This window comes from Giraffa tippelskirchi, chromosome 1 (genome assembly GCF_054371585.1).
Source record: "Giraffa tippelskirchi isolate mGirTip1 chromosome 1, T2T-mGirTip1v1.2.pri, whole genome shotgun sequence".
Lineage (NCBI taxonomy): Eukaryota > Metazoa > Chordata > Mammalia > Artiodactyla > Giraffidae > Giraffa > Giraffa tippelskirchi.
Window position 1 is genome coordinate 195695089 of NC_137275.1, and position 24276 is coordinate 195719364.

The 24276-nt window shown below is 40.9% G+C and overlaps 1 protein-coding gene across 4 annotated transcripts in view; it reads right to left on the bottom strand.

The window, feature by feature from the left end:
* Positions 1–5920: 5920 nt before the first annotated feature.
* Positions 5921–24276, bottom strand: part of GOLM1 (golgi membrane protein 1) — a 96288-nt gene continuing 77932 nt past the window's right edge. For 3 of the 4 annotated variants that reach the window (XM_081522000.1, XM_081522017.1, XM_081522006.1), the window contains 5 exons: positions 20889–21018; positions 15925–16084; positions 14888–15157; positions 13196–13309; positions 5921–8221 (listed from right to left, as the gene is read on the bottom strand). In XM_081522000.1, the coding sequence (XP_081378126.1) occupies positions 8145–8221; positions 13196–13309; positions 14888–15157; positions 15925–16084; positions 20889–21018 (751 nt within the window). In that variant the 3' untranslated portion in view covers positions 5921–8144. The remainder of the gene's footprint in view (positions 8222–13195; positions 13310–14887; positions 15158–15924; positions 16085–20888; positions 21019–24276) is intronic. The other variant, XM_081522026.1, reaches the window with a different exon arrangement.

Here is a 24276-nt window from a genome sequence, read left to right on the forward strand (position 1 = left end):
CTACTGGAGATGAAAAACAATAGAACTTTGTTGATACATGTTAAGAATTGAAGGTGTTTACTCTTAATATTTGAGCAGTTTAAACAAATTAAAAGAAGTTTCAAATCAAGGGATTTAGTAAACACTCACATGGGATTTGGGCTAAATACACTTTAAGGGAACTCCTAGCTATATAGGGACAGTAAGTCACACAGCGATTGTGATTTTGTGTGTCACAGTATCTAAAATTATATACCTGTCAGAATTTTTTTTTAATCCTTTAACTGTTACTTTTGGCACTTTTAAAAGATTACACATCATGTTTGCTAGTGATATTACAGGATTAGGTTTAAACATGACATACTCCTTTTTTACCACCACTTACTTAGTTTAACCCATGAAACATTTTCAAATGGGGCCTTTCCAGCATCCTCTGGCTCTGAAAATTGACTTAAATTCACCTGTACCTACAAGTGCCCAGTGCCCATGGCCCCAGCCTTCCTGCTTTGCTGCCAGTTCCTCCCCCGTCTGCTCTGCTGTTCTGTGCCATATTGCCGTGATCTCTGGGGGCCTTTCCTTTGGTCCTGCTATTAACAAGGCAGTATTGTTAGCAGGTGGAGTTACACTGAGCCTTTGGCTTGACTTAAAACTAGCAACAGTTTTATATTTCCTTTATGGTTGAAAGGGTTCTGAGTTTCAAGTATCTTCTTATTTGACACCTTTCTTGCAGATGTCTTATTGAAACTTTATTTCTGGAAATATCTTAAAGCAGCTAACCTGCATAAATCTTGCCTACTGTAGTAGAGCTGACTATAGAGTAAGAACACTTGTGATTCCTCTCTTCTCAGCTCCTGAAGTAGACAGGCTCTCTTTACCAAGAGTGGTGATCAATGTGTTATCCAGGAACAGCCAGTAGACATCCTGAAATCTCAGAATCCAGAAGTCTTTAAAAAAAAAAAAAAAAAGTAGTCTGTACAAAAGAAACAAGCTATAAAGAATGTATCTGTTGCCTTCTATTTGGTTAGTTTTCTGAGAAGGAAAACACTGTTTCTGGCTGGTAATTTCTGATCATTTTAAACAAGAAAAATGGTAGAAAAGAGGCAACAGAAGAAAGAATTCAAACGCAAAGAGGATAAATAAGGCAGCAAGATTTGGCAAACAGCCCAGAACTGTGAGAATGTGGATCAGTGCCAACAGAAACCATGGATTAAGAGGGGACTCGGGCATTTTTAAACTGATGTCTAATTAGGTCAGCTGAAAATGTACATGAAAGTTATTGAGCAAGGGTTCTGCTTAATTATAGAGCACCTAAGGCTGCTTTTTCAGGAGTGGCTCTCCCTAAGAGCAAAGAGTGTTCCTAAGTTTCAGCTGCAGGTTTCTAATCAGAAAAGCTGAAAGTTGCCTTTTTCACAACTTTTTAGAAATCTACCATGCAAGGTGCAAAAAAAAAAAAAAGGTGGGGGAAATAAGACGACCTCTCCCATCACAGATCTAACAACTGTTAAGAATGCAGAAAAACCAACAAGTCTTTATCATGCCCTGGGGAAAATGCAGTGTGCTGCTGTAGGAGACCCCCCTCACATGACTTACGGAGAAAGTCACCATCTCATCTAGGTCCCAAAGGTTAACGATGAGGCATTAGCTGAGTCCCTTGATGGGGACACAGACCGGCACAGGCCTGAGGTGAAAGGGTGGCGCTTGACTAAAGTATAGAGCAGGACAAGGGACTGGAGAGAGGAGCTGGAAGTAAGGGGAGAGTGTTGACTGATGTTGGTGGTTACCACTGGAAGGTTTGAATCAGGTAAACAGCAGGATCAAATCAGATCTGCTTGCTCATGATTATTGGTTCAAAGGGCTGTAGGCAGGGAAGCTTGTTAGGTGAGAAGATGGTTGACCTTAAGGTAGTGGCAGAGGGAACAGAGATGAATGGAATCAAAAGATAAGAGGTACAGGACTTGGGTGAGTTTGTGGGAATCAAGGGTGATGATTCATAGGTTTTATGGCTTTGACAACTAGATGTGGTGCTGTTTGCTTATATAGGCAAAATAGGAGACAAGGTTCAGGGATAAAGATTGTTTTAGATGTTAAGATGTCTTTTTTTCTTTTGGGCTGTGCAGCTTACAAGGTCATAGTTCCCTGACGGGATTAAACCCAGGCCCCTGGCAGTGGAAGCATGGAATCCTAACCACTGGGCCACCAGAAAATGCCTTGCTGAGGTGTCTTTGAAAAACACCCTAGTGAAAGTGGCAAGTAATTTGGTGTGGAGCTGAAAGGAGCATTCTTGGATAGACATGAACTGAAGACTAGGTGGCTGCAGAGATGAATTGTAAATTGAGGTCTGCACTGGGGGTTGCAGTTGCTCAGGGAACATGTAGAAGAGCCTGAGATTGGTCCCAAGGAAGAGTCAGGATAGCCAAGTTCTAAGAGTGGGCCAGGGGAAGAGGCGGGAGGAAGGAGCAGGTAGGAGATGAAACAAAAGTGAGCGCCTTAAAATCATGCCATGCCACCCTCTGACCAAGTTTCTATGTCACTGGTTTCATAAGACTCTGGCCTTCTAAGAAATCACCTTAATTACTAGTCAAAAAGCACCTGTTTAAAAAAGTTTAGGAGAGTTTTTCTCTGGCTATGCAAAGGCGTGAAAAGGAGATTTGGCCAGAAAATAAGCAATGCAGGGCCACATACAGCTAATAGGCCTAAGATAAGGACCAAAATGGGCCCACTGGATCTGACAGGTTGCTAGTGACAATAGTAAGAACCTTCTAGAAAAGCTAGGGCAGAATCAGTACGTTGAAGTGTTAGTGAGTGGGGTGTGTAATAATGGAATCAATCTTTAGAACTGACTTCTCCACATTCATCCTTACCCCACCCTATTCTTGGAGGAGCTGGTATGATCATAAAAGATCAACTGTTCTCTGGTTAATGATAGTCTTCACTAAGCAACACCTGGTTTGGCCACTTCATTTCTGCCCTCTCCCCTTGGCTCCTCAAGCTGCATCTTATGTTGCTTTTCCTCTGACTAGCCAACCTCTTCTCTTGGACAGTTTCTTTATTCTTCAAGTTTCTGAAACATTACCTTCTTCAGAGAATGCTCTTGTATCTCCTGGTTTAGGCCAAACCGTTTAAAAGTGCTTAGCATTTTCAGTTCAGTTCAGTTGCTCAGTCGTGTCCAACTCTTTGCGACCCCATGAATTGCAGCACACCAGGCCTCCCTGTCCATCACCAACTCCCGGAGTTTACCCAAACCCATGTCCATCGAGTCGGTGATGCCATCCAACCATCTCATCCTCTGTCGTCCCCTTCTCCTCCTGCCCCCAATCCTTCCCAGCATCAGGGTCTTTTCCAATGAGTCAGTTCTTCGCATGAGGTGGCCAAAGTATTGGAGTTTCAGCTTCAACATTAGTCCTTCCAATGAACACCCAGGACTGATCTTTAGGATGGACTGGTTGGATCTCCTTGCAGTCCAAGGGACTCTCAAGAGTCTTTTCCATCACCACAGTTCAAAAGCATCAATTCTTCTGCACTCAGCTTTCTTTATAGTCCAACTCTCACATCTATACACGACTACTGGAAAAACCACAGCCCTGACTAGACGGACCTTTTTTGACAAAGTAGTGTCTCTGCTTTTTAATATGCTGTCTAGGTTGGTCATAACTTTTCTTCCACGAAGCAAGTGTCTTTTAATTTCATAGATGCAATCACCATCTGCAGTGATTTTGGAGCCCCCCAAAATAAAGTCAGCCACTGTTTCCCCATCTATTTGCCATGACATGGTGGGACCGGATGCCATGATCTTAGTTTTCTGAATGTTGAGCTTTAAGCCAACTTTTTAGCATTTTCAGTTGTAGTTGTTTTTATCCTCCCAGCTGTATTATAAACTTGAGAAAAAGGCCTTCATCTTTCCAGAAGCTGCTCGCTCAGTTAATGGGATGTGGATCTTTTAAAAATGTAAAAGACATCCTGGAGGCAATTAGTTGGAAAACTGAATGAAGGTTTAAGTCAAGGCCTCCAGGGCAGTAGGGAGGCTCAATTTGAGACACTTGATGGTGAACACAGTGACACTAAGAATGCCAGGGGAGTTTTGAAGTAAGAACCTGGAGGTGGTAGTTAGGAGTCTGGTAGCCTTGTCCCTAAACGGTTTGCATCCGCTGAAGAAATTGGTTGCATTCATTTAAACTATAGGAATTTTTTCTGTAGTCCTCTGCTAACAATGCCTTCTATTCTTTCCATTTAAAAAGAATGTATCAGCTTTTGGAGGACCACATAAAGTTATTATGCAAAACTCTCAATTTCTAAACCACTGCTAAAATAAAGATGCAGTATCTGCAACCATCTGTGTAGAATTCAAATGTTTAGCCAAGCTTAAAGGAAAGTCTGGTGCTTGGTTTTGATCAGAGATGTGTCATCCATTGACTTCCAGAATAACTTTTGAATGAACCCATCTTAAAAAGCCAGAGCAAGGATGTTATAGCAGAATTGTCCTTCACAGGGGAAAAACTGGCAGCTGTAGACTGGTGGTTAAGGTCACAGAACTACTCTTTTAAATGATATTCAGATGTGAAATAATAATGTAGCCACTTTTTTGGTGTGAGTTAAGACATTCAGGTGAAGGTTTGAGTTCTGGATAAAGGCAGACATGTTACATCATACTAGAAGTTCCACTGTCATTATACTACAACTTTCAGTTCAGTTCAGTTCAGTTCAGTCGCTCAGTCGTGTCCGACTCTTTGCGACCCCATGAATTGCAGCACGCCAGGCCTCTCTGTCCATCACCAACTCCCGGAGTCTACCCAAACCCATGTTCATCGAGTCGGTGATGCCATCCAACCATCTCATCCTCTGTCGTCCCCTTCTCCTCCCGCTCCCAATCCTTTAAGAGAGCCAAATTAGTAAAAAGCAAGCTCTAACATCAGGAGCTCCTCCACAAAGACTCTGGCTTACTTATTAAAGCCTGAGTTTTCATCCTCATTCTTACATGTCTATTAACATTCATTCTAAAAATGCATTTGTTCACCTAAATCTGTTTATGAAGGTTCTAAAAGGCAAAACTTCAGTTATATGAAAAATTAAGTTACTTAGGACCACATCTCTGATCACTCGGTCTTTATTTGAACTTTAGTCAAATTTACCAAGTGCCCCTCTCAATTTTAGAATCTCTGTAGGGATATGAAGTGTAAACCTGTGTCACTCAACTCAGGACTTTTATTCTACTTTAGAACATTTAATTTTATTCTAAGGAGTAAAGATTGAAAAAAAATAAAAACAGGTATTTGTCTCAGGGTCTTGGTTTATAAAAAAAAGTCATGAAGTTTATAGTTTACAGATGAGAATGTTTCAAGTCATGTCTCTTTCCCAGAGATGAGTTTCACAGGCACATCAACAAGGACAGTGCATGGGAAGAGCTCCTTTTGAGTAATCCTTCAGTGTGCATATTACCAGAACCTTACAAATCAGTTGTTAACAACAGTGGCTTAGTTAGTACCCTTAAGAAAGTGCTGCCCTCTGAGCTGAAATAGAACACAAACATTTAAACACACAAGCCATTTCCCCAACTTTCTAATATTAATATTTTCAAAATCTAAGGTGACAATGTGAAAAAAATATTAGTATAACCCAGAGTTAATGGAAGCTTTAAAATGTATATATATTTTAAAACTCATTTCAAAGACAAGTGTTAGAAGTGGGCTGAGTGTCCTATAAACTATCCTTAATCTATAATCATTAGTAAAGATTACCATCTCTATTACCATCTCTATTAATGATTAATTATTATTAATCATTAATAAAGATTACCCTATAATCTTTTAAGCTAAAATACATAATGGGAATAGACCAGTTCCCCCCTGGACCTTAAAAGACTGAAATCACAATTCTCTTCCACCATTCCAAGTTCCGTTATGAATAGATAACCACCTGTTACCAAGTAAAACAATTATGCCAGTTATCAACTTAGTTATTTAATGATACCACAATGACTTACATGGAATGTTTTTTCAAATTCCATCACACAAAGGTACGCTAGGTGCAATGATTAGATTATTCATGAAATCTAATCCAAAGCTGCTATGGCAATCTTCATCTGCAGGAAAAAAGATCAAATTAATCATCACTCCTTATCTACACACCATTTGAGAATATAGAGGAGGGTGTGAATCAAACAGTTTATTAAAAATTGGACTAGCTGCTGATTTTAGATGAACCCAAAAGACCACATTGTTTGATAATCTATTTGATGCTTATCACACAGGTTTTATTTTTTAAATAGCTGTGGCATCTCTAGATTGTTCCTTGGAACAGTTGATCCCAAGGGAAGCCAACAGCAATAAAGCATGACTGCTGGAAGAAACACCTAAAGTACACACCTCCCAAACAAACAGCTTTCAGGTGCCTCTGTACAGGGAGATTAAATCATGATTATTTTTTATTTATATCAGCATCTCATTCCACAGAAAGGTTTAATTAATAAGGCAAACGACCATCCTTAATCCACAGTTTACAAGCTGATTCCTTAGGAGTTCAACAGCAGATGAAGGGAAAACTGAAAGCAGTTTTAAAACCTGAACAGAGTATTTCATTTGTCAGCAACTCTAGGCACACTGATTAAACATGGGATGAATAAAGGCTAATATGCAAGACGTCAACCCTAAGATTGATTAAGACTTAGACACGGAGGCTGGACAAGGGCCTAGATGAGTATCTTATAAAGCTACTTTCACACCCTTCAGTTGCTTCTTCTGGGTAGAAAGTTATAATCTTAATGATTAGGTAGGAAAAGACCACACAGCATTCAAGTTAGAGATCATAACCTGAATGCAGACCAGGCCCTGCCCTCAGTGGCAGCAGGGGCACCAGGAGTCCGCAGCTGGCTGTGAGGCAGGCACTCTGGCTGGGCCTGGAGAAGCTTCAGAAGTCCTCTGGGCCCCAGTGTCTTCTCTGTTAACCAGCGGGTTATGTCACATGACCTGAAGCCCCTGCATCTCAAGCCCTATGACTCAGAATGCTGATTTAATAAGCATCACCACCCACTTAACCCTGTAGGGAGCCTTTCTTCTAAAGGTCACTAATGTGAGTCTGCCATTCACAAGTCTGACAAGAGCCTGTTTATTCACAATGTTAAGAACCAACTCAAACCTGATGTCACTATTAAGCAAATTATGATCAGTCATTTCCAAATTAACTTTTGGTTTTTAAATCAGTTTTTGATATGGTCCTTTACCACAAGGTACATGTGTAAACTGAAAAAGACAACTACTGCATTTTTTTTGACTTTCTAAACTTTCCGAATCTGTATGCTGTGAATTTCCTTCATTATCAGATTTCTCTTCTCCTAGCAGTGAAGTAGGTCGTTTGTCCACAGCACACCCACCCGCAGCACAGTACTGCCCTCTCTGCCACACGTGCCCAAGGTCAGCCCTGCTTTGGCCCTTGTTGTGTCAGAAGTCTAATCCACACGTGGCTTTTCTTGGTAATGCTTTGCCCACACATACTAAGCAAGGCAAGTATAGATCACAGGTATTCAAATTACAAGTCACTTAAAAGCATTTTGTACATTCATGACAAGGGTTATTGTACAAGTAGCAGTCTTTTAAAAAATCCTCACACAAAACACCTCTGTGTTTAGACTTGTTTAACACCGTTGCTAGTGATGTTCATGTTAACAGTCAGTGCTCTAGGCCACTGATTGTCAGAACCAGAAGTGAGCACAGAAGAATAAACCAAAAATCACTCAGTGTCGACTGCAGGGCTGGTTCCTGTCTCAGCACAGCACGTGGCGAAGAGAATGACTCCAGAGGGAACTGAAGACAAGGAGCTCTGCGAGTATGGGAGTCCCCTTCGCATCAGAGGTTACACTTCACAATATGAATCCTGCTGTTGCCGTACTTGAAGAAGAACCTGTGTTCTATTTCTGGTGTTGATCTTCTTATGAAATACCTATTAGCCAACAAATTTCAACAATTTTGACATCTCAATATAAACACTTCAAAAATACCTCTAAAACACTGTCTCAAAGACAATCTCATTTTCCTACATTGTAAATACAAACTAAAACTCCACAATAATCATCTTTAGATATTTTACTTAGTACATTTCACAGTATTCAATCCCTCGTGACTATTGTAGTGATCTCTGTTCGATTCTGACACAAAAGAATGTGATTCCAGTTTGATTCAGAGTGTGTGATTCCTCTTTTCACGCTGATCAAGTAAATTTGTTGTGTCTCCTTTCTGATTTTCAGCGTTAAGAACTAAAAAGGAAAGAAAGAAAACAAAATGTTCTCGTATTAAGCATTTTGAGAAACAAGCCCAGGCAGGTCCCATTTGACTTTAGTGTCTATAGAGAGGACTGTCTCCCAGGGTAACATTATAATGTAGAACTTCATTGCTAATCAAGGACAAGATAGCACAAGAGTCCATGTGTACAGCCAACAAGGTACCATGAACTGTGAAATAGTGAAATGATGTTCTACAAAGTGGACAGTTGAAATGTACTCATAGAATTTCTGACATGATCATGACCCTCATGCGCTGCATGAATCTGTTACTGCACCTCCAGCAGGAAGCACACTGCCTCCTAAAAGCCATTCGCAACTTAGGTTAGCTTTTGTGACTCCAAAGCTCTTCCTTTACAGAACTGATGTCTATATGTGGCTTCCACCCTCTTCATCCTATGACACCCAAAGGATGTAAAAAGATACATCAAATATAACCTAAACCCAAGATCCTCATTTACAACTACTGCACATCTTAATGATTTTATTAAATAAATGACTGTCTTCTCTAATAAAGTTGGAACTAATGTGTTTTTCTTCTAATTTCCCTGGAGAAAAGCAGGGTCTGAAACCATCTTGAAGACTTAATTTTAAAATGACATTTCTTCAACTTAAAATTCTTTCTTAAAAGAGCTGACAGAACCATTTCTCTACTTCGCTTACTTCCTCAATTTGTTTAAAAGCCTTAGCAGGTACAAGGTCAAATCCTTAGAAGGACACCTGGGTGTAAAGGATGAAAGATCCCAAGGCTTCATTGCAAAGGCACACATCTAACTTGTATTTGCTTAAAATTCTGACTCCTAACATGTTCATCTTTTGCATTAAAAATAATTAGCTAAAGAGTCTATGAAAGTAATTTAAAAATGAACTTAAGAGTTTCAATTTTAGAAACCCAAAGCAACTCTGCCAATTGTAGTAAGTGACATGCTGGATAAAATATGAAAGATTTTTTAAGGATGCACTGTTGAATCAAACTGAACTTTCTACCAAACAATCGGCCAAAACACTTAAAAAATTATCAGCACTATAAGTGATCAAGACGGAGGGTTCCAGGTTAAAAGACACTAAAGAGACATGATGATAAATGCAGTGTATGATCCTGGATTAGATCTTGAAACAGAAAGGGGTTATTAGTTGGACAATTCAAGAAATCTGAATAATGTCTATAGATAATAACATTATGTTAATATTAAATGTCTTTATTTTGATAACTGAACTATGGTTACATAAGATGTTAACACTTGGGGTACTTGGCTGAAGGTTTGTGGAAATTCTTACTAGTTTTGTTTAAATTATTTCAAAATGAAAAGTGAAAAAAAATGAATAAAACATTAAAATGCATTGCCTATGAACAACACTAACAGGAAGATCAAAAATGAAGTGGAAATATTAACAGCTGAAGGTAATAAGCATCAATGCCAGCTTTTGTCCTGAGGACTTTTGCTGAAGCCTGAAGACTCTGAGCTCCCCTCACAGCTTCAAAAGGCTGTAAACACGAGGGCTCCCCTCAAGGTGGGGAATGAAGAAAGAGATGCCCATATAAAGATGAACCCTAAAGTTTCACATCCTTGACTTAAAGGCAACAGGAAATAAACCTGCAATGAAAAGTCTCGTGTGGACTAGAGCATTCTTAACCATATGAGATGATCATGCAGGTATATAATTTAAACTCTCATTTTTCCATGTGATCCCAAAAAACCCTAAAGGTGACAACCTACTTTACTAAAGGAGTTGTGAGTTTGCAGTACTCTCCTTGAGACTGGCAGAGGCAAACAACCTTCTCTCTGTAACTCAGTCCTCAAAGACTTCCCACAGATAAAGTTCCAAGGAAAGTAGTAGCTCACAGTTAAAAGGGACAAAACACATAAGGAAACAAGGTACAGTGAGGAGAATCTGCAGAAACAAATAAAACACCCCAATTTCAGATACTACAACTGGAAGACAAGGCGTATGAAATAACGCTGACAGAGAAATAAAAGATATTTGAAAACATGAGCAAGGAATAAGGACCCACAGAGAATGGCCAAGTAAAAAGTTTAGAAATTAAAAATAAAACAGCTAAGAAGGCATAGATGAAAGAAAAATTTTTGAATTGGAAGATATTTCTGAGGAAATTATTCTCAACACAGATCAGAGAAGCAGAAATGCAAAATATGAAAAAGAGGACATGAGACATGAATAAATTGAAAAGATCTAATACACTTCGAATGTGAATTCAAGGAGGAGCCAAAAAGGAAAGAAGCATTATTCAAAGAGATGTTGGCTTGAATTTTCCAGAGAAAGTACACTGGCTAGATTTTTTTTTTTTAAAAAGCTGCTATACTTAGAACAATGTGGTACACTGTGAATCAAAAGTAGAAAATCCAAAAATCAGAGAGCCAAGTACATATGAAAATCCAGTGTTTGATGATGGTAGCACCTCAAATCATTGACTATGAGATAGTGATTAGAGATGGTGTTGGGCCAACTGCAAACACCTTTGGAAAAAGAAAACTGGACCCATATTATGCTCATACACTTGAAAACATTTAAAGTGAGTCAAATGAATCAAGAGATGTAAGTGTAAGTTATGAAAGTAGAGGATTCTGGAAAGATGGCAGAAACGGTGGCATAGTTTTTGAACCTCTCAGAGTCCTTACATAAAGCAACTACTAAATTTAAAAACTCAAAAACTGGAAACCATTTACAGCACAACTAGCTGAGCAGGAGTCCTGCAGACCCCAAAATACAAGCAGTCAAAAATAAGCCATGGACAGCAAACCATACACACTCGCAGTGTCTGGAAAGAAAACAGAGGGAAGCAATGGAGCCTCTCTGACGGACCTGAGAACAACAGAAACCCTAACAACCAACAGGTTACAGCAGAAAGCACCTGGGCCAGTGGGAGAGCTGCAGCTGGAAGGGGCAGTCTCTGCCACTCCCACAGCAGGTGACCATGGAGTGTCCACGGAAGACGAAGGAGCTGGTGGAGGTCCATGAAACACACTGGCAGCGGCTCCCCTTTGGGTTTTTCCCAGGTAGAGCCCCTCACAGAGAAAAGGCACTGCATGGCATGAAGCAGTGGCTAAGCAGGACTAGAGACAAAGGAACCAATGGTTCAGAGAGAAGTGGGGAAAACCTCACTGGCCAAAGAAGGTGGGACGATGTGGACTTCAAAAAAGATTATAAATGCAACTGAATGAAACCCATCAAAAAGGTTTAAAAGTTTATATTTTCAAATGGTCACCTTCAAAAGGTCAAAAGAAATAATTCCTTATTGTGAAAACTGGTAAAGAGAAAGAAGCATTTATCCTGCCTATGCTGTATGAACAGTACCATGACTTGTCTATTTACAAAATATTTCAATTAACAAATGAAATAGGAATGGCTGAATTGAAATACCACCTCCAGATATCAGCTGGTGATCTGCATGAAACAGGGAGGGAAGAAGAACACACTAGACCAAACCATGAACAGAACCATGAAGTACACAACCAACCCTCTCCAGACTGGTCAAACCAACAGCTGGCTGCATGGATGGATGGAAGGGAGGGAGGGAGAGGAGACTCATAAACTGAGACTTAAAACACGTATCAAATATAAGAAAATGGGCAAGACTCAACTATGGCATCCAGGGATGCCCACTCGGGTGATAAACCCATAAAGAAATTCAAGAAAATGCCAAATGGAAAGGTGAGGACAGGTATTTCAGGACAGGGAGGGAAGGTGCTGGGACAGGAAGGGCAACAAAGAAGGAACTTCCTGAGGCCAAGTTCTGTTTCTTGATCAGGGCGGCAGGGTGCAGTTACAAAATGTTTACCTTCTAACAACTCGTTTGTTTTGTGTGCTTTTCTGAACCTGATTTACTTCATAAAACCAAAAGAAAAATCTGAAAGTATACTGAACAGAAAACATGGGTGAATTCAACTCTAAATGAGAAAACTGTGACTCCATATCTATAGGCAAGAAAAGACATAAAAATTTTTGAAACTTTCACATGGCAAAAAACCATAATCAAAATCAAGATAAACTGCTAGGTAGTATCGGCAACCAACATCACAGATCAAGGCCAACCTCCCCAGCACATAAAGAGCTCTTAAAAACTGAGAAAGAAACACCAAAAGTTTGATGGAAAAACAAACTTTAAGAAAGGAAACCTTGAGTCCACAGTGAAACTAAAACAAGGGAGAGAGAGTACGTGTGCCTGTGTGTGTGCGTGCAAATGTATACACACTGGGGGTGAGGGAGTCCTTAAAGAATGGCAGCTGGTCGATGTGCGGAATGACCATCCAGACAACGGTTTTCGATGGACAGCAAAGTCACACCGTTGCACAGCATCCCCCTCTGGATGGCATGTTAGTTACGCAGAGAAAATGGACGTTTGCAGCAGAGAGACCTCGTGGGTACCACCTTAACCGAGGATCAGCCTGCCATCCCGTGCCTCATGGTGTGAAGCTAGAAGAACACAACTGCAGCTATTAAAAAAAAAAAAAAGTTCAACCAGAATCCAGTCACAAGGGGACGAATCCAGAATCTGACCATCCCAAACGCCTGGACTCTTCAAAAGTTCAAAATAACAGTAACACAAAGTAACATAGAGTGCTACTATAAAAACTTGCCTGTGTACCCATCACGGCATTTCGACTTGTGCTGTGAAATGATCATGCAGTGACCTACCATTTTGAAGGGAAATTCCTAAACTTCACTGAAGCATATCTGCACTGACCCCTGAGGGGCTGATGCCCATGTTCAGGTATGCAGACTTTCTGAAAGGTGCTCGTTGTGGCCTCCTGAAACCGTCACCTCTCTCCACTGCCCCTACACTCCAAGGCTTCTGGAGAAAACAGTCTTCTAATTAGGGATTACTTAAAACATTATTGTTGGGATTCAATATACAGTCATGCCAAAAGTGAAGGACCACAAATCAGACACAAAAGGTGAGCCCTCGCCACCACCACCATTGTTAATTACCATTTCTGTTTTTCTCATTCCCCGCAAGGGCTGCCTGCTTGTCTCTTTCAGATTCTGCCTCATTCTCATCCATGTTGTAGTCATCATCAGCTCCCAGTTTCTGCTGATTTCTCCCTGAAAAATTAGCACAGAGCCACAAAACATAAGCTACATCATTTCTCTCTCAATGCCATGGGAACACCAGAGCCCGGGTGCTAGCGTTATCCCAACCCTGGTTTAACAATCAGCTGTTTCTGCTTCCTCTCAGGAAATGACAGGGACTCATGTGCTTGCTCCCGGTGCAAAGACCATGCAGGATTTCTCTACTTATGTATGCCCCACTCCAACTCTGAATCTATTTAAAATACAGCCCTAAATAAAGAGCTTCATTCCAGGCTGGAATCAAGGTAACTAGTTCACCAAACCAAAATTCCAGTTTTTTAAAGAGATAATCAACTCAACGTTAAAGGAAGGGATCACTATTTGGAAACAGGTTTCTGGTGAATGGAGGCATCTGCTTAAAATGGTTCACTGCCCTGAGAGAAGGAAATGGAGTGGCTATCGTGAGTCAAAGGGTAAAACTTCTCCATCAAACATACAGAATTAGCTCATTTATCACTGCATTCATCCCCAGAGAGAAGAGCAACCAGAAAAGATCAGGACAGGATGCAATCAAGAGACATACTCAGAGGGTTACTGTAAACATTTCATATCTGTATAAACAAGATCTTTTGTTTAAAAAGCATGCCTGGAAAAGTCAGCTCTAGTTCTATATCCCTGCACTAACTGCCTGAAGAGGGAACAAAGCCCAGGCCTGTGTGTGCCGAGCGGCTTTATCCTACTAATCAGACCATTACAGCGACCTTGAACGAGGTGTGACACATAGGCCTCCGCAGCAGCTCAGGCCTACTGGCAGCTGTTACACCCTGTGACCCACTGCTGAGTGAGCTGAAACTTGAGTGCCACTCGGATCAGCCCCCGGAGTGTCCTTTTTTTCTTCTTTCCTCCCCAATATTTAACAGAAAACTTGTGAGAACACACTCTTCAGAAAATCGGGGTAACTTGTGCCGGTAAGGACTATCCCCACCTTCTGTCACTTTATCAGGCTCAGCACACGGGTGTCTTCTAAGCGCCCCTAGCTTAGCTGGGATTAAAATGCTTCCTGTCTTTCAGGGACCAAGATACATCCCAGAATATTCTGCTCATCTCAGTTTCCCACACTTTTCTTTAAAAAAGAGAAGTCAACCAAACCAGAAAGGTGAGATTCCCATGTCACTTTTCTGCAATGCTCAAACACGCATGACCCTCCACCTATCCAATCCTCCCATCTGTCCTTCCTTCCTCCTCCGGTTCACCAGGCACTGCCAGTGACACGGCAGGAGGAGATGGAGTGACAAGGAAAATGCGTGGGGTCTGCCTGCCAGGAGACCTATGTGGACTCTACACTCAGCTCCCATCCAAGGTCTTCCACCTGGAAAGCCCCCTAGACTCCCTGTGAATATGATTTTACAAGTTCCAAGTGCTAGGAGTGCCTGGCCCTTCTGTCTTGCCTCCTGCCTGACAATGGAACCAAACAAACAGAACGAACTACCAAATGGCGACCTGCTGGTTGGTCATCTTCATGGCTGCCCATTCTGCATCGGGAAGGACATGCAGGGGGCTAGTGCCTGGTGCAGAGGAGTGAGTGGGCAGTCCAGGGAGCCTCTCACCCACCTTCCTCATCGGCATCCTGCCCCTCCTCCTGTCCGTCGCGGATGACGAGCTGGTCCCGTTCAGGGCCCTCTGCCTCTTGATTCTCCTGGCTGGCCAGCAGGGCAGCTGGGACCTGTGGGATTTGGCCCAGCTCTCCGGGTTCTCCATTGCCTTTTTCACCCACTTGTCTGTCTCCTTCCACCGCTTGTTCTCGGCCTGGCTCCTTCGGCAGCGCCAGGCTATCCCTCTGAAGCTCCTCCTCACCGACGACCTGAATCTCCTTGGTTTCCTCTGTGCACAGGACACAGTTTGCTGTGACCTCACCATACAAAACAGAAATCCTCAGACCACTCAATTCCCAGAGCCTTCCCAAGGACTATGGATGGACAGGGTAGCCGATCATGTATGCCATGGCCTAGCAGATGCCATCACTGACTCAATGGACGTGAGTTTGAGCAAACTCCGGGAGACAGTGAAAGACAGAGAAGCCTGTTGTGCAGCAGTCCATGGGGTTGCAAAGAATTGGACAAAACTGGGCAACTTAACAACAGCAGCAGACTCCAAGCCTCTCTGTGCCTGGAGTATATCTTCAGAACCACGAGAAAGAGGAAATGGTTTAGAAAACAAATCCAGACCAAGTCATCTGGATTGAGCACATCCTGCAAGTAGAGGAGGCTGTAATGCCAGGCTTATCTGATCGCCCTACTTGAGACCAGAGCCTGGGAGCCAGTGACAGCCACCCAGGACTCAGCCACATCTCCTTAACTAAACAGTCCCACCACTGTCCTGAAGAAAGGCACACCAGGACCTTCCTTTACCAAGCTGCCAAAGAATGAGGAAGTCTACAAGGGTGAGACATCAGGAAGGCAGATAAAAGCCCTGTGGCCCCGAGTCCAGGTGCCCAGAGAGACACTCATTGCTACCTGCAGCCCCACTATGGGCTCCCCACAAGCAGTGGGCTCTGCGTATCTGTATGGACTGGGGGGCATGAGCTGCTGCTGTGGTTTTTGTTGGCACAGGGCCCTGAAGACAGCATGTCACTGGCAAGCTTCACTTACCTTTCTCGCCTTGTCTCTTCAAATCGAAAGCCACCTCGGAGCTAGGGGCTGGTGTCTGGGGCTCACTGTGGCTGGGCACATTTCCTCTTGCTTCCGGAACCTCTGCCTGGGGCGGGCCTGCCTCCTGCGGCCTGGGCTGGGGCTCACTGGGGGCTCGGGGCTGAAACAGGAACACAGGCGGTCAGGGCAGCAGCTCTGGGACCATGAACCTTCAACAACCCTGAGCAATGCAATGGACCATTGCATCCTTCTGTTGAACAAGAACACGGAAACCCTGACTAATGCCATACCCTACCCTGGTCGTGCCCTACCACCTGGCATAAAGCAGAGATCTGAGCTTGGGCCCATATCTCCCAGAAAAAAACTTTTAATAATGGATTAACAAGTAGGCAGAAGATCAACAAGGAAAGAGAAGGCTTGAACAACACGACAAACCACCCAAGCAGATATCTACAGAGACCCAACTCAACAAGAGCAAAACACACACAAATGTGTATTCTTCTCAAGTGCACATGGACTGCTCTCCAGGACAGACAGATGCTAGGCCACAGAACGAACCTCAACAAATGTTAAATGACTGAAATCATGCAATGTATGGTCACCAATCACAACAGAATGAAATTATAAATCAGTAACAGAATGAAGCTTTTTGAGAAATTCACAAATATTTGGAAATTAGACAACACATTCCTAAATAATCAGTGGGTCAAAGAAATCACAAGGAAAACTAGAAAATACCTTGAGAAAAATTAAAACGAAAACACAACACACCAAATTTCTGGAAGGCAACTAAAGCAGTGCTTAAAGGGAAACTTTCAGGCCTATCTCAAGAAAAGACAGATCTCAAATCAGTAACCTAATCTCCCACCTTAAGACACTTAAAAAAAGAAAGAAAAAACTAAACCTAAAGCAAGGAAGGACATAGTAAAGATTACAACAGGAATTAATGACATAGGTAAAAGAAAAATAATAAAGAAAATCAACGAAACCAAAAGTTAGTTCCTTGAAAGATGAACAAATCTGACAAGCTTTAGCTAGATTAATTAAAAACAATTTCAAATTACTAACATGCGAAGGGCTGACTCATTGGAAAAGACCCTAATGCTGGGTAGGATTGGGGGTGAGAGGAGAAGGGGACGACAGAGGATGAGATGGTTGGATGGCATCACCAACTCGATGGACATGGGTTTGGGTAGACTCCGGGAGTTGGTGATGGACAGAGAGGCCTGGCGTGCTGCAATTCATGGGGTCGCAAAGAGTCGGACACGACTGAGCGACTGAACTGAACTGAACATCAAAAAGAGGATAACACTACCAACCCTTACACAAATAGAAAAATTGTATCATAAGGAAACACTAAGAACTATTTGCCAACAAGTTTGATAACTTAGCTAAAACAGACAAGTTCCTAGGAAGACACATACTACCAAAACTCATTCAAGAAGAAGTAGAAAATCTGAGCAGACTGTAATAAGAGACTGAAGTACTAATTTACAAGTTTCCCCCTAAAAAAGCCCAGTTTCAAATGGCTCCCGTGGTAAATTCTACCAAACATTTAATACTAAATGTTCCCAAACTCTTCCAAAAACAGAATAGAAAGGAATACTCCCCAACTCATTCTATGAGCCCAACAGTGACCCTTACACCTGACAAAGACATTACAAGAAAATAAAACGGTAGAACTAATATGAATACAGACCCCCAAATCATCAACAAAATACTAGTAAATTAAATCAAGTGACATACAAAAGGATTATACACCATGGCCAAGTAGGATTTTCCCCATCAATGCCAAGGTTTAACATCAGAAGTCAATTAATATAATACTATGTCAATAGTGTAAAGGGTAAAAAACACACGATCATCCTAGTAGATGGAGAAAAAACACTGGCAAAATTCAACAGCTGTTCTTCATAAAAACACTCAACAAATTATGAATAGAGGGGAACTTCCTCAACTTGATAATGTGCATCTATGAAAAATACATAGGCATACCATGAATATACCACAGATTCAGTTTCAAACCACTGCAACGAGGCGAATAGCACAATAAAGTGAGTCACACCAATTTCCTGGTTTCCCAATACATATAAAAGCTATGTTTACACTATTCTGTAGTCTATCAGGTATGTGACAGCACTATGTTCAAAAAATGTACTACCTTAATTAAAAAATATTTTATTTTCTAAAAATATCAAAAAATTACAAGAGTACATCAAGACCCCTGATCATAGATTCCTATAACAAATATAACAATAATGAAAATTCTGAAATATTTTAAGAATTACCAAAATGTGACAAAGAGACACGAAGTGAGCAAATGCTGTTGGAAAAAAATGAAGCCAATATATATCTATCTGTTCAATACACAGTTGCCACAATCCTTCAATGTGTAAGAAACACAAACATCTGTGAAGCACAATAAAATGAGGTATGCTTGCACAGCTAACATCAGACTTAAGAGTGAAAGAGTTAAAAGCTTTCCCCCTATGATCAAAAAGAAGACAAGGATGTCTATCCTCACCACTTACATTTAACATTATACTGGAGGTTCTGGCTAGGGCTATTAGGTGATAAAAAGAAATAAAAGGCATCCAGATGGGAAAAGAATATGCGAAACTACCTCTATTTTTAGATGACATAATCTTGTATTCAGAAAATCCTAAAGAATCACAAAAAATACTACTTGAACTACTAAACAAGTTCAGAAAGGCTGATACAAGATCAATATAAAAAATGAATTATCTACCCACTAGCAATAAACAGTTGAAAATGAAATTAAGAAAACAATTCCATTTATAATAGCATCAAAAATACTTAGAAATAAATTGAGCAAAAGAAGTGCAAGAATTCTGAAAACTACAAAACATAATTGAAAAGATTTTTAAAGGACTTAAAAGAAATCCCACATTCACACATCAGAAGACAGGATGTTAAGATGGCAACACTTCCCAAAGGGAATGACACACTATAATCTCTGTCCAAATCCCACCTGGCTTGAAGACACTGACAAGCAGATCCAAAAATTCATATAAAAAGTCATCCAGTGCAGAACAGCCAAAATAATCTTGAAAAAGAACAAAGTTGGAGCAGTCAAAGCTGCTGATTTCAAAGTTTATTACAAAAATACAGTAATCCAGACTGTGTAGTATGGACATAAGGATAGAAAAAGAGATCAAAGGAACAGACGGAGAGTCCAAAAACAGACCCTCATCTTTACAGTAAACTGATTTTTCTGACAAGGATACCAAGGCAACTCAGTGGGGAAAAGAATCGTTGTTTTATTTTTTTCTAACAAATGGTGTTGCAACAACTGGATATCCACATGCAAAATAATAAAGCTGAACCACTACCTCACATCATATGCTAAATTAACTCAATATGAATCACAGGACTAAACAGAAGAACTAAATGCTAAGAACTTTACAAGTCTCAGGAGAAAAAACAGGAGTAAATCTTCACGATGCTAGGTTAGGCAAAGCAGTTTTAGATATGACACCCATAGAAGAAACAACAAAAGAAATAGATAAACTAGACTTAAAATTAGTAACTTCTCTACTTCAATGAACACCATCAAGAAAGTGAAATGATAACTCACAGAATGGGAAAAAATATTTGCAAATCATATACCCAATATCTCTATATGAGTACATAAAGAACTCTAACAACTCAATAATAAAAATAACTCAATTTCAAAATGGACAAAGGATACAATTTACAATTTCTCCAAAGAGAAATTACAAACAGCCAACAAAGCATACAAGAAAAGATACTCAATATCATCAACCATTGGGAAATGCAAATCAAAGCCACAATGAGATAGCACTGCACACCTACTAGAATGGTTATAATGAAAAAGACAAATGTAGTAACAAGAGTTGGCAAGGATGTGGAAAAACTAGTACCCTCATAAACTGTTGGTAGGAATGTAGAAGGGTATGATCACTTTCCGAAACAGTATGGCAGTTTCTCAATACATTGCGGAGAGTTACCACACGATCCAACAATTCCACCCTTAGGTATATACCTAAAAGTAATGAAAGCCTATGTTCACACAAAACTGTGTGCATGAGCATTCACAGCAGCGTTATTCATAGTAGCCAAAAAGTGGAAGTAACCCAAACGCCCATCAACTGACAAATAAATAAACAAAATACAGTACAGTCATAACAATGGAATATTATTCAGCCATATAAAGGAAGGAAGCACTCATACATGCTACAACACAGATGAATCCTGAAAGCTATATGAAAACAACTGATAAATGTTATTGTCAGTCATAAATAAATGTCCAGATAAGGCAAATCTATAAGACAGAAAATAGATCACAGCTCATCTAAGGCTCCAGGAACTGGAAGTAAAAGGGGAGTGAGCTAATGGGTATGGGATTTCTTTTGGGAGTTATGAAAATGTTCTAAAATTGACTGTGATGATGACTGCATCACAGTGTGATGATGATGACTTTCCATTTGTGAATCTACTAAAACCACTGAACTGTAAAGATTACATAGGTGACTCTACAGGTGAAATATATCTCAATAAAATGGTTATATTTAAAACGAAGATCCCCCAGAAGGCTCTGAGCAGCACTTCCATAGGCTGTGCTTACACAGGAGGCAGCCTGACAGCATGGCTCGGATCAGCTCCATCACTGACCAGGTGCGCTGACCTTGGGAAAGTATTTGACCACCTCCATGGGCCTCAGTGCCCTCAAAATAGGAAAACAAAAACAACCCTCTCCCAGGGTGGCTGTGAGCTTTAAATGAAGCAATCTCCTTACAGCCTGGAGCACAGAGGCTGGGTTCAGAGACCAGCATACTCAGTCAGAGACCCCACACCCTGGGACCAGGCTGTTGTGTCTCAGGGAACTAAAGCAAACCGGACAGCAGATAAAGGAACAGGATGCCTGAAGAGAGGGCAGGAAGACCTTTGGGAGATTCCCGGCAGGAAAAGCCCAGGATTACCTGCTGGCTTTGGTCCTTCTGTTCATTTAGATCTCGCGACGGCATGGCCTCACTTCCCTTCCTGGTGACTTCTTCTATCCTCTCTTCACACTGCTCCTTCACCTCCTTCATCTGACTGATGCACTGGTTCCTGTGGGGGTGGAAGAAAGCAAAAGAAAGGACGGCTGTTCAGAGACACTGTTTAAGTTTGGCCCTGCTGTGACGGTGAAATCCAATTCCCAGACAGACACAGCTCATCTCTTTCTTGCTTCCTGCACTTCATCTGAAAAAGACATTGAGTCAGGGCCACAGTATGTTTCAGTTATTAAATGACATGAAAACTGGAGTCAACTGCAACTTCCAAAAAATATGTGGTTCTAAAATAAATGAACTTAACTAGTTACAAAATTTTTTTTAATATAATCTGTGGCATAATAAAAAAAATATGTGATCTTTGTCTCCAACTATCGGCACAGAGCTCCTACAACCCTTGGAATTTCCTGAGTGACAGTGTCTTCTGCTATACATAATGAGCCCCTGCACACCATAGCTGAGTTTATGCTGAGGAGCTGACTTAGTGAGAGGAGCCTACACAGCTTTAGGATGGGGGCTGGTGGCCACGGGAGCCAACTGTATAATGAGAGGGTTGGAGCTTACATCCCTATTTTCTAGGAAGGCGGGAGAGACTGGAGATTAAGTTCAATCATATGGCCATTCAACAAGTCATGCCTATGTAATAAAACCTCAGATTAGCATCCTAGATCATGAGGCTTGGCAAGCTTCCCATCTGGTGAACATCTCTGTGAACCAGTAAGGATGCAACCCAACTCTAACAGAAGCTCCTGCCTAACCCCTACCTCCACCCCAGGCCTTGTCTCATGAGTCCCTATCATTCAGCTCTTGCTAAGTTGTATCCTTTATAATAAAACTGCAATTGTTAAGCACAGAACTTTCCTGAGTTCTGTGAGTTCTAGAGAATTATTGATCCTGAGGGGGGGTTGTGGGAAGCCCTGAATTTGTAGCTAGCCAGGCAAAAAGTACATGTGGCCTGGGGCCACCAAGAACTTTCAGCTAGCATCCAAAGGAGGGACAGTCTTGCAGGACTGAGCCCCGTAATGTGAGATTTGTGCTAACTCTTTGGTGGTGTCAAAACTGAATTGGATTTCCATTTGGGGAAGACGGAATAGATGTATTTTTCACTATTTCTCCACTAAGCACAACTAGAACTCTGGACATTCTATTTTCAACAAACAGAAGAAGATTCTGAAAAATGGAGTGATGAAGGCAGACTGGTTAGGGTCCTCAGGATCTAGAACAACACAGTGGTGCCCCTGGAGAGTACATGGAAAGTCTGCATTTCCACCCCACTCTGACACTAACAAGGTCCCCCTCCCTCTCCCCAGGCAGTGATGTCACATCAGTGAAGAGCCAGGCTTTCACCACCAACTGCTTAGAGGTGTCAAAGGTCATTCGTCATATCAAGAACCAGGAAGATCTTAAATTGAATGAAGAGAGACAACCAACAGACACCAAACCAACATGACAGAGAAGTTGACATGATCTGACAAAGATTTTAAAGCAGTCACTTCATTAAAAATGTTTCAATGACTAATTAAAACATGCTTGGAACAAACAAAAAACTTAATAGTTTCATCAAAGAAACAGAAAGTCTCAGCAAAGAAGAGAAGATATACAGAAGAACCAAATGGAAACCTAATGCAATAACTAAAATGTTAAAACTCAGAGTAGGTAGAGAACCAATGAACTAGAAGATACAACAATAGACATTACCCAATCTAAACACAGAGAGGAAACAGACTGAGGGAAGAAAAAAGACAAAGCTTCAGGGACCTACATGACAATTACAAAGGACCTAATATTCATGTCATCAGAATCTGTGTAAAAGGTTTTCTCAGCAGGTCCACATAACTGGTCACTTTCACACTCGTCCTTAAGACACTACTCTTAACTCGCTACCCTCCATGACTATATGATACTATCTGCCCTGCCCAGGTCACTCTGGGCTTGCCAGGTTCTTTCTCTCCTAATTATCTCATCTTCCTTCTCAGCTCCTTATTGCTTAGGACTCAATTCTAAATAGCCTCTCCTAAGAAGTCTTTTTTGGAGGGGTAACAGATAAGCATTTATGAAAATGATCTAGGTTAAAAAACAATATTTAAAGAGACAGGCACCTTCAAAAAGTATGTAAGTTAGCTTCAGGTTTGGCTAGGTGAAACAAAAAGGCCAAAAGATAGCAGTTTACATTTTCCTCACATAAAAGTAGATCCGGGTTAGTATGGCAGCTTGGAGTCATCAAAAATTCAGGTTTCTCTTTCGGTTTTAAAAGCCTAGCATTGGTTTCTATCCCCCATGATTACCTCATGACCCAGGATGGCTACAAGTAGTCCAGCCATCTTGTGTGAAGCCCAGGCAACAGGAAGGAAGGAGGAGAAAAGGTAAAGAAAAGGGATGTGCGCTGAACTATCCTCATATTCAGAAGTCTTCCCCACAACTTCCTTTCCCCACTGGCCAGAACTTAGTCACCTGGCCATACCTAACTGCAAGGAGGGACTAGAAATGTAGTATTTTTTCTGGTTAAAAGATAAATGGATGGATAAGCATTGACCAGTCTTTGCCACTGAGAGCTTCAAAATGTTTTGAGTTACAAAACATTGATAAAATAATTGAAGAGTGTCCCAGGTTAAGAACACAATTACATACTATTATGTAATTATATACTATTACATACTATTATGTATGGAATTTCATACTATTACATACTACTATGTTAATTTACATGGATTAGAGTTGATAGCAGTACAAATTTATGTTTAATTTAAATATAGATAGACACATACAGAAATATTTATCAATATATAACACAAGTTAGTATACACACATATATATCTCTTTGCTCCAGCATCTGAGAGGACCTAGTAGCAAAAAGCACACCTAGTACCCAGACCTTGGTTTCTAAAATACCCTTCTCCAATAAAGAGAACAAAGACTCCTTGGAGAAATGGTTGACTGGATGATTCTAGGACTGGGGCAAGAAATATATGAAAATAAGTCTGAAGCATCTTTTGGTGCCAGATTATAAAAAGAGTAATTTAAAAGGGGGGTGGGAAGACAAACCCACAATATCACAAATATGTCAACTGGATAAAGGAACTAACTGAAAAAGTTCCCAATGGCCAAAGCTGGAAAAATTTAAGAAAAATAAATTAGTATTGGATTATAACCTAAAGTATAAATTAAACATCCACTAATCTATACTGATATCAGTCATTACACAAACAAGAAGAGTCACATCTCCTGTGCAGGAAAATTCCAGACAACTTCATGCGGACACTCCACCCTTAGGGAAGTGGAGCATAATTTCCCAATCTTTAAGCACAGTGAATTTCTT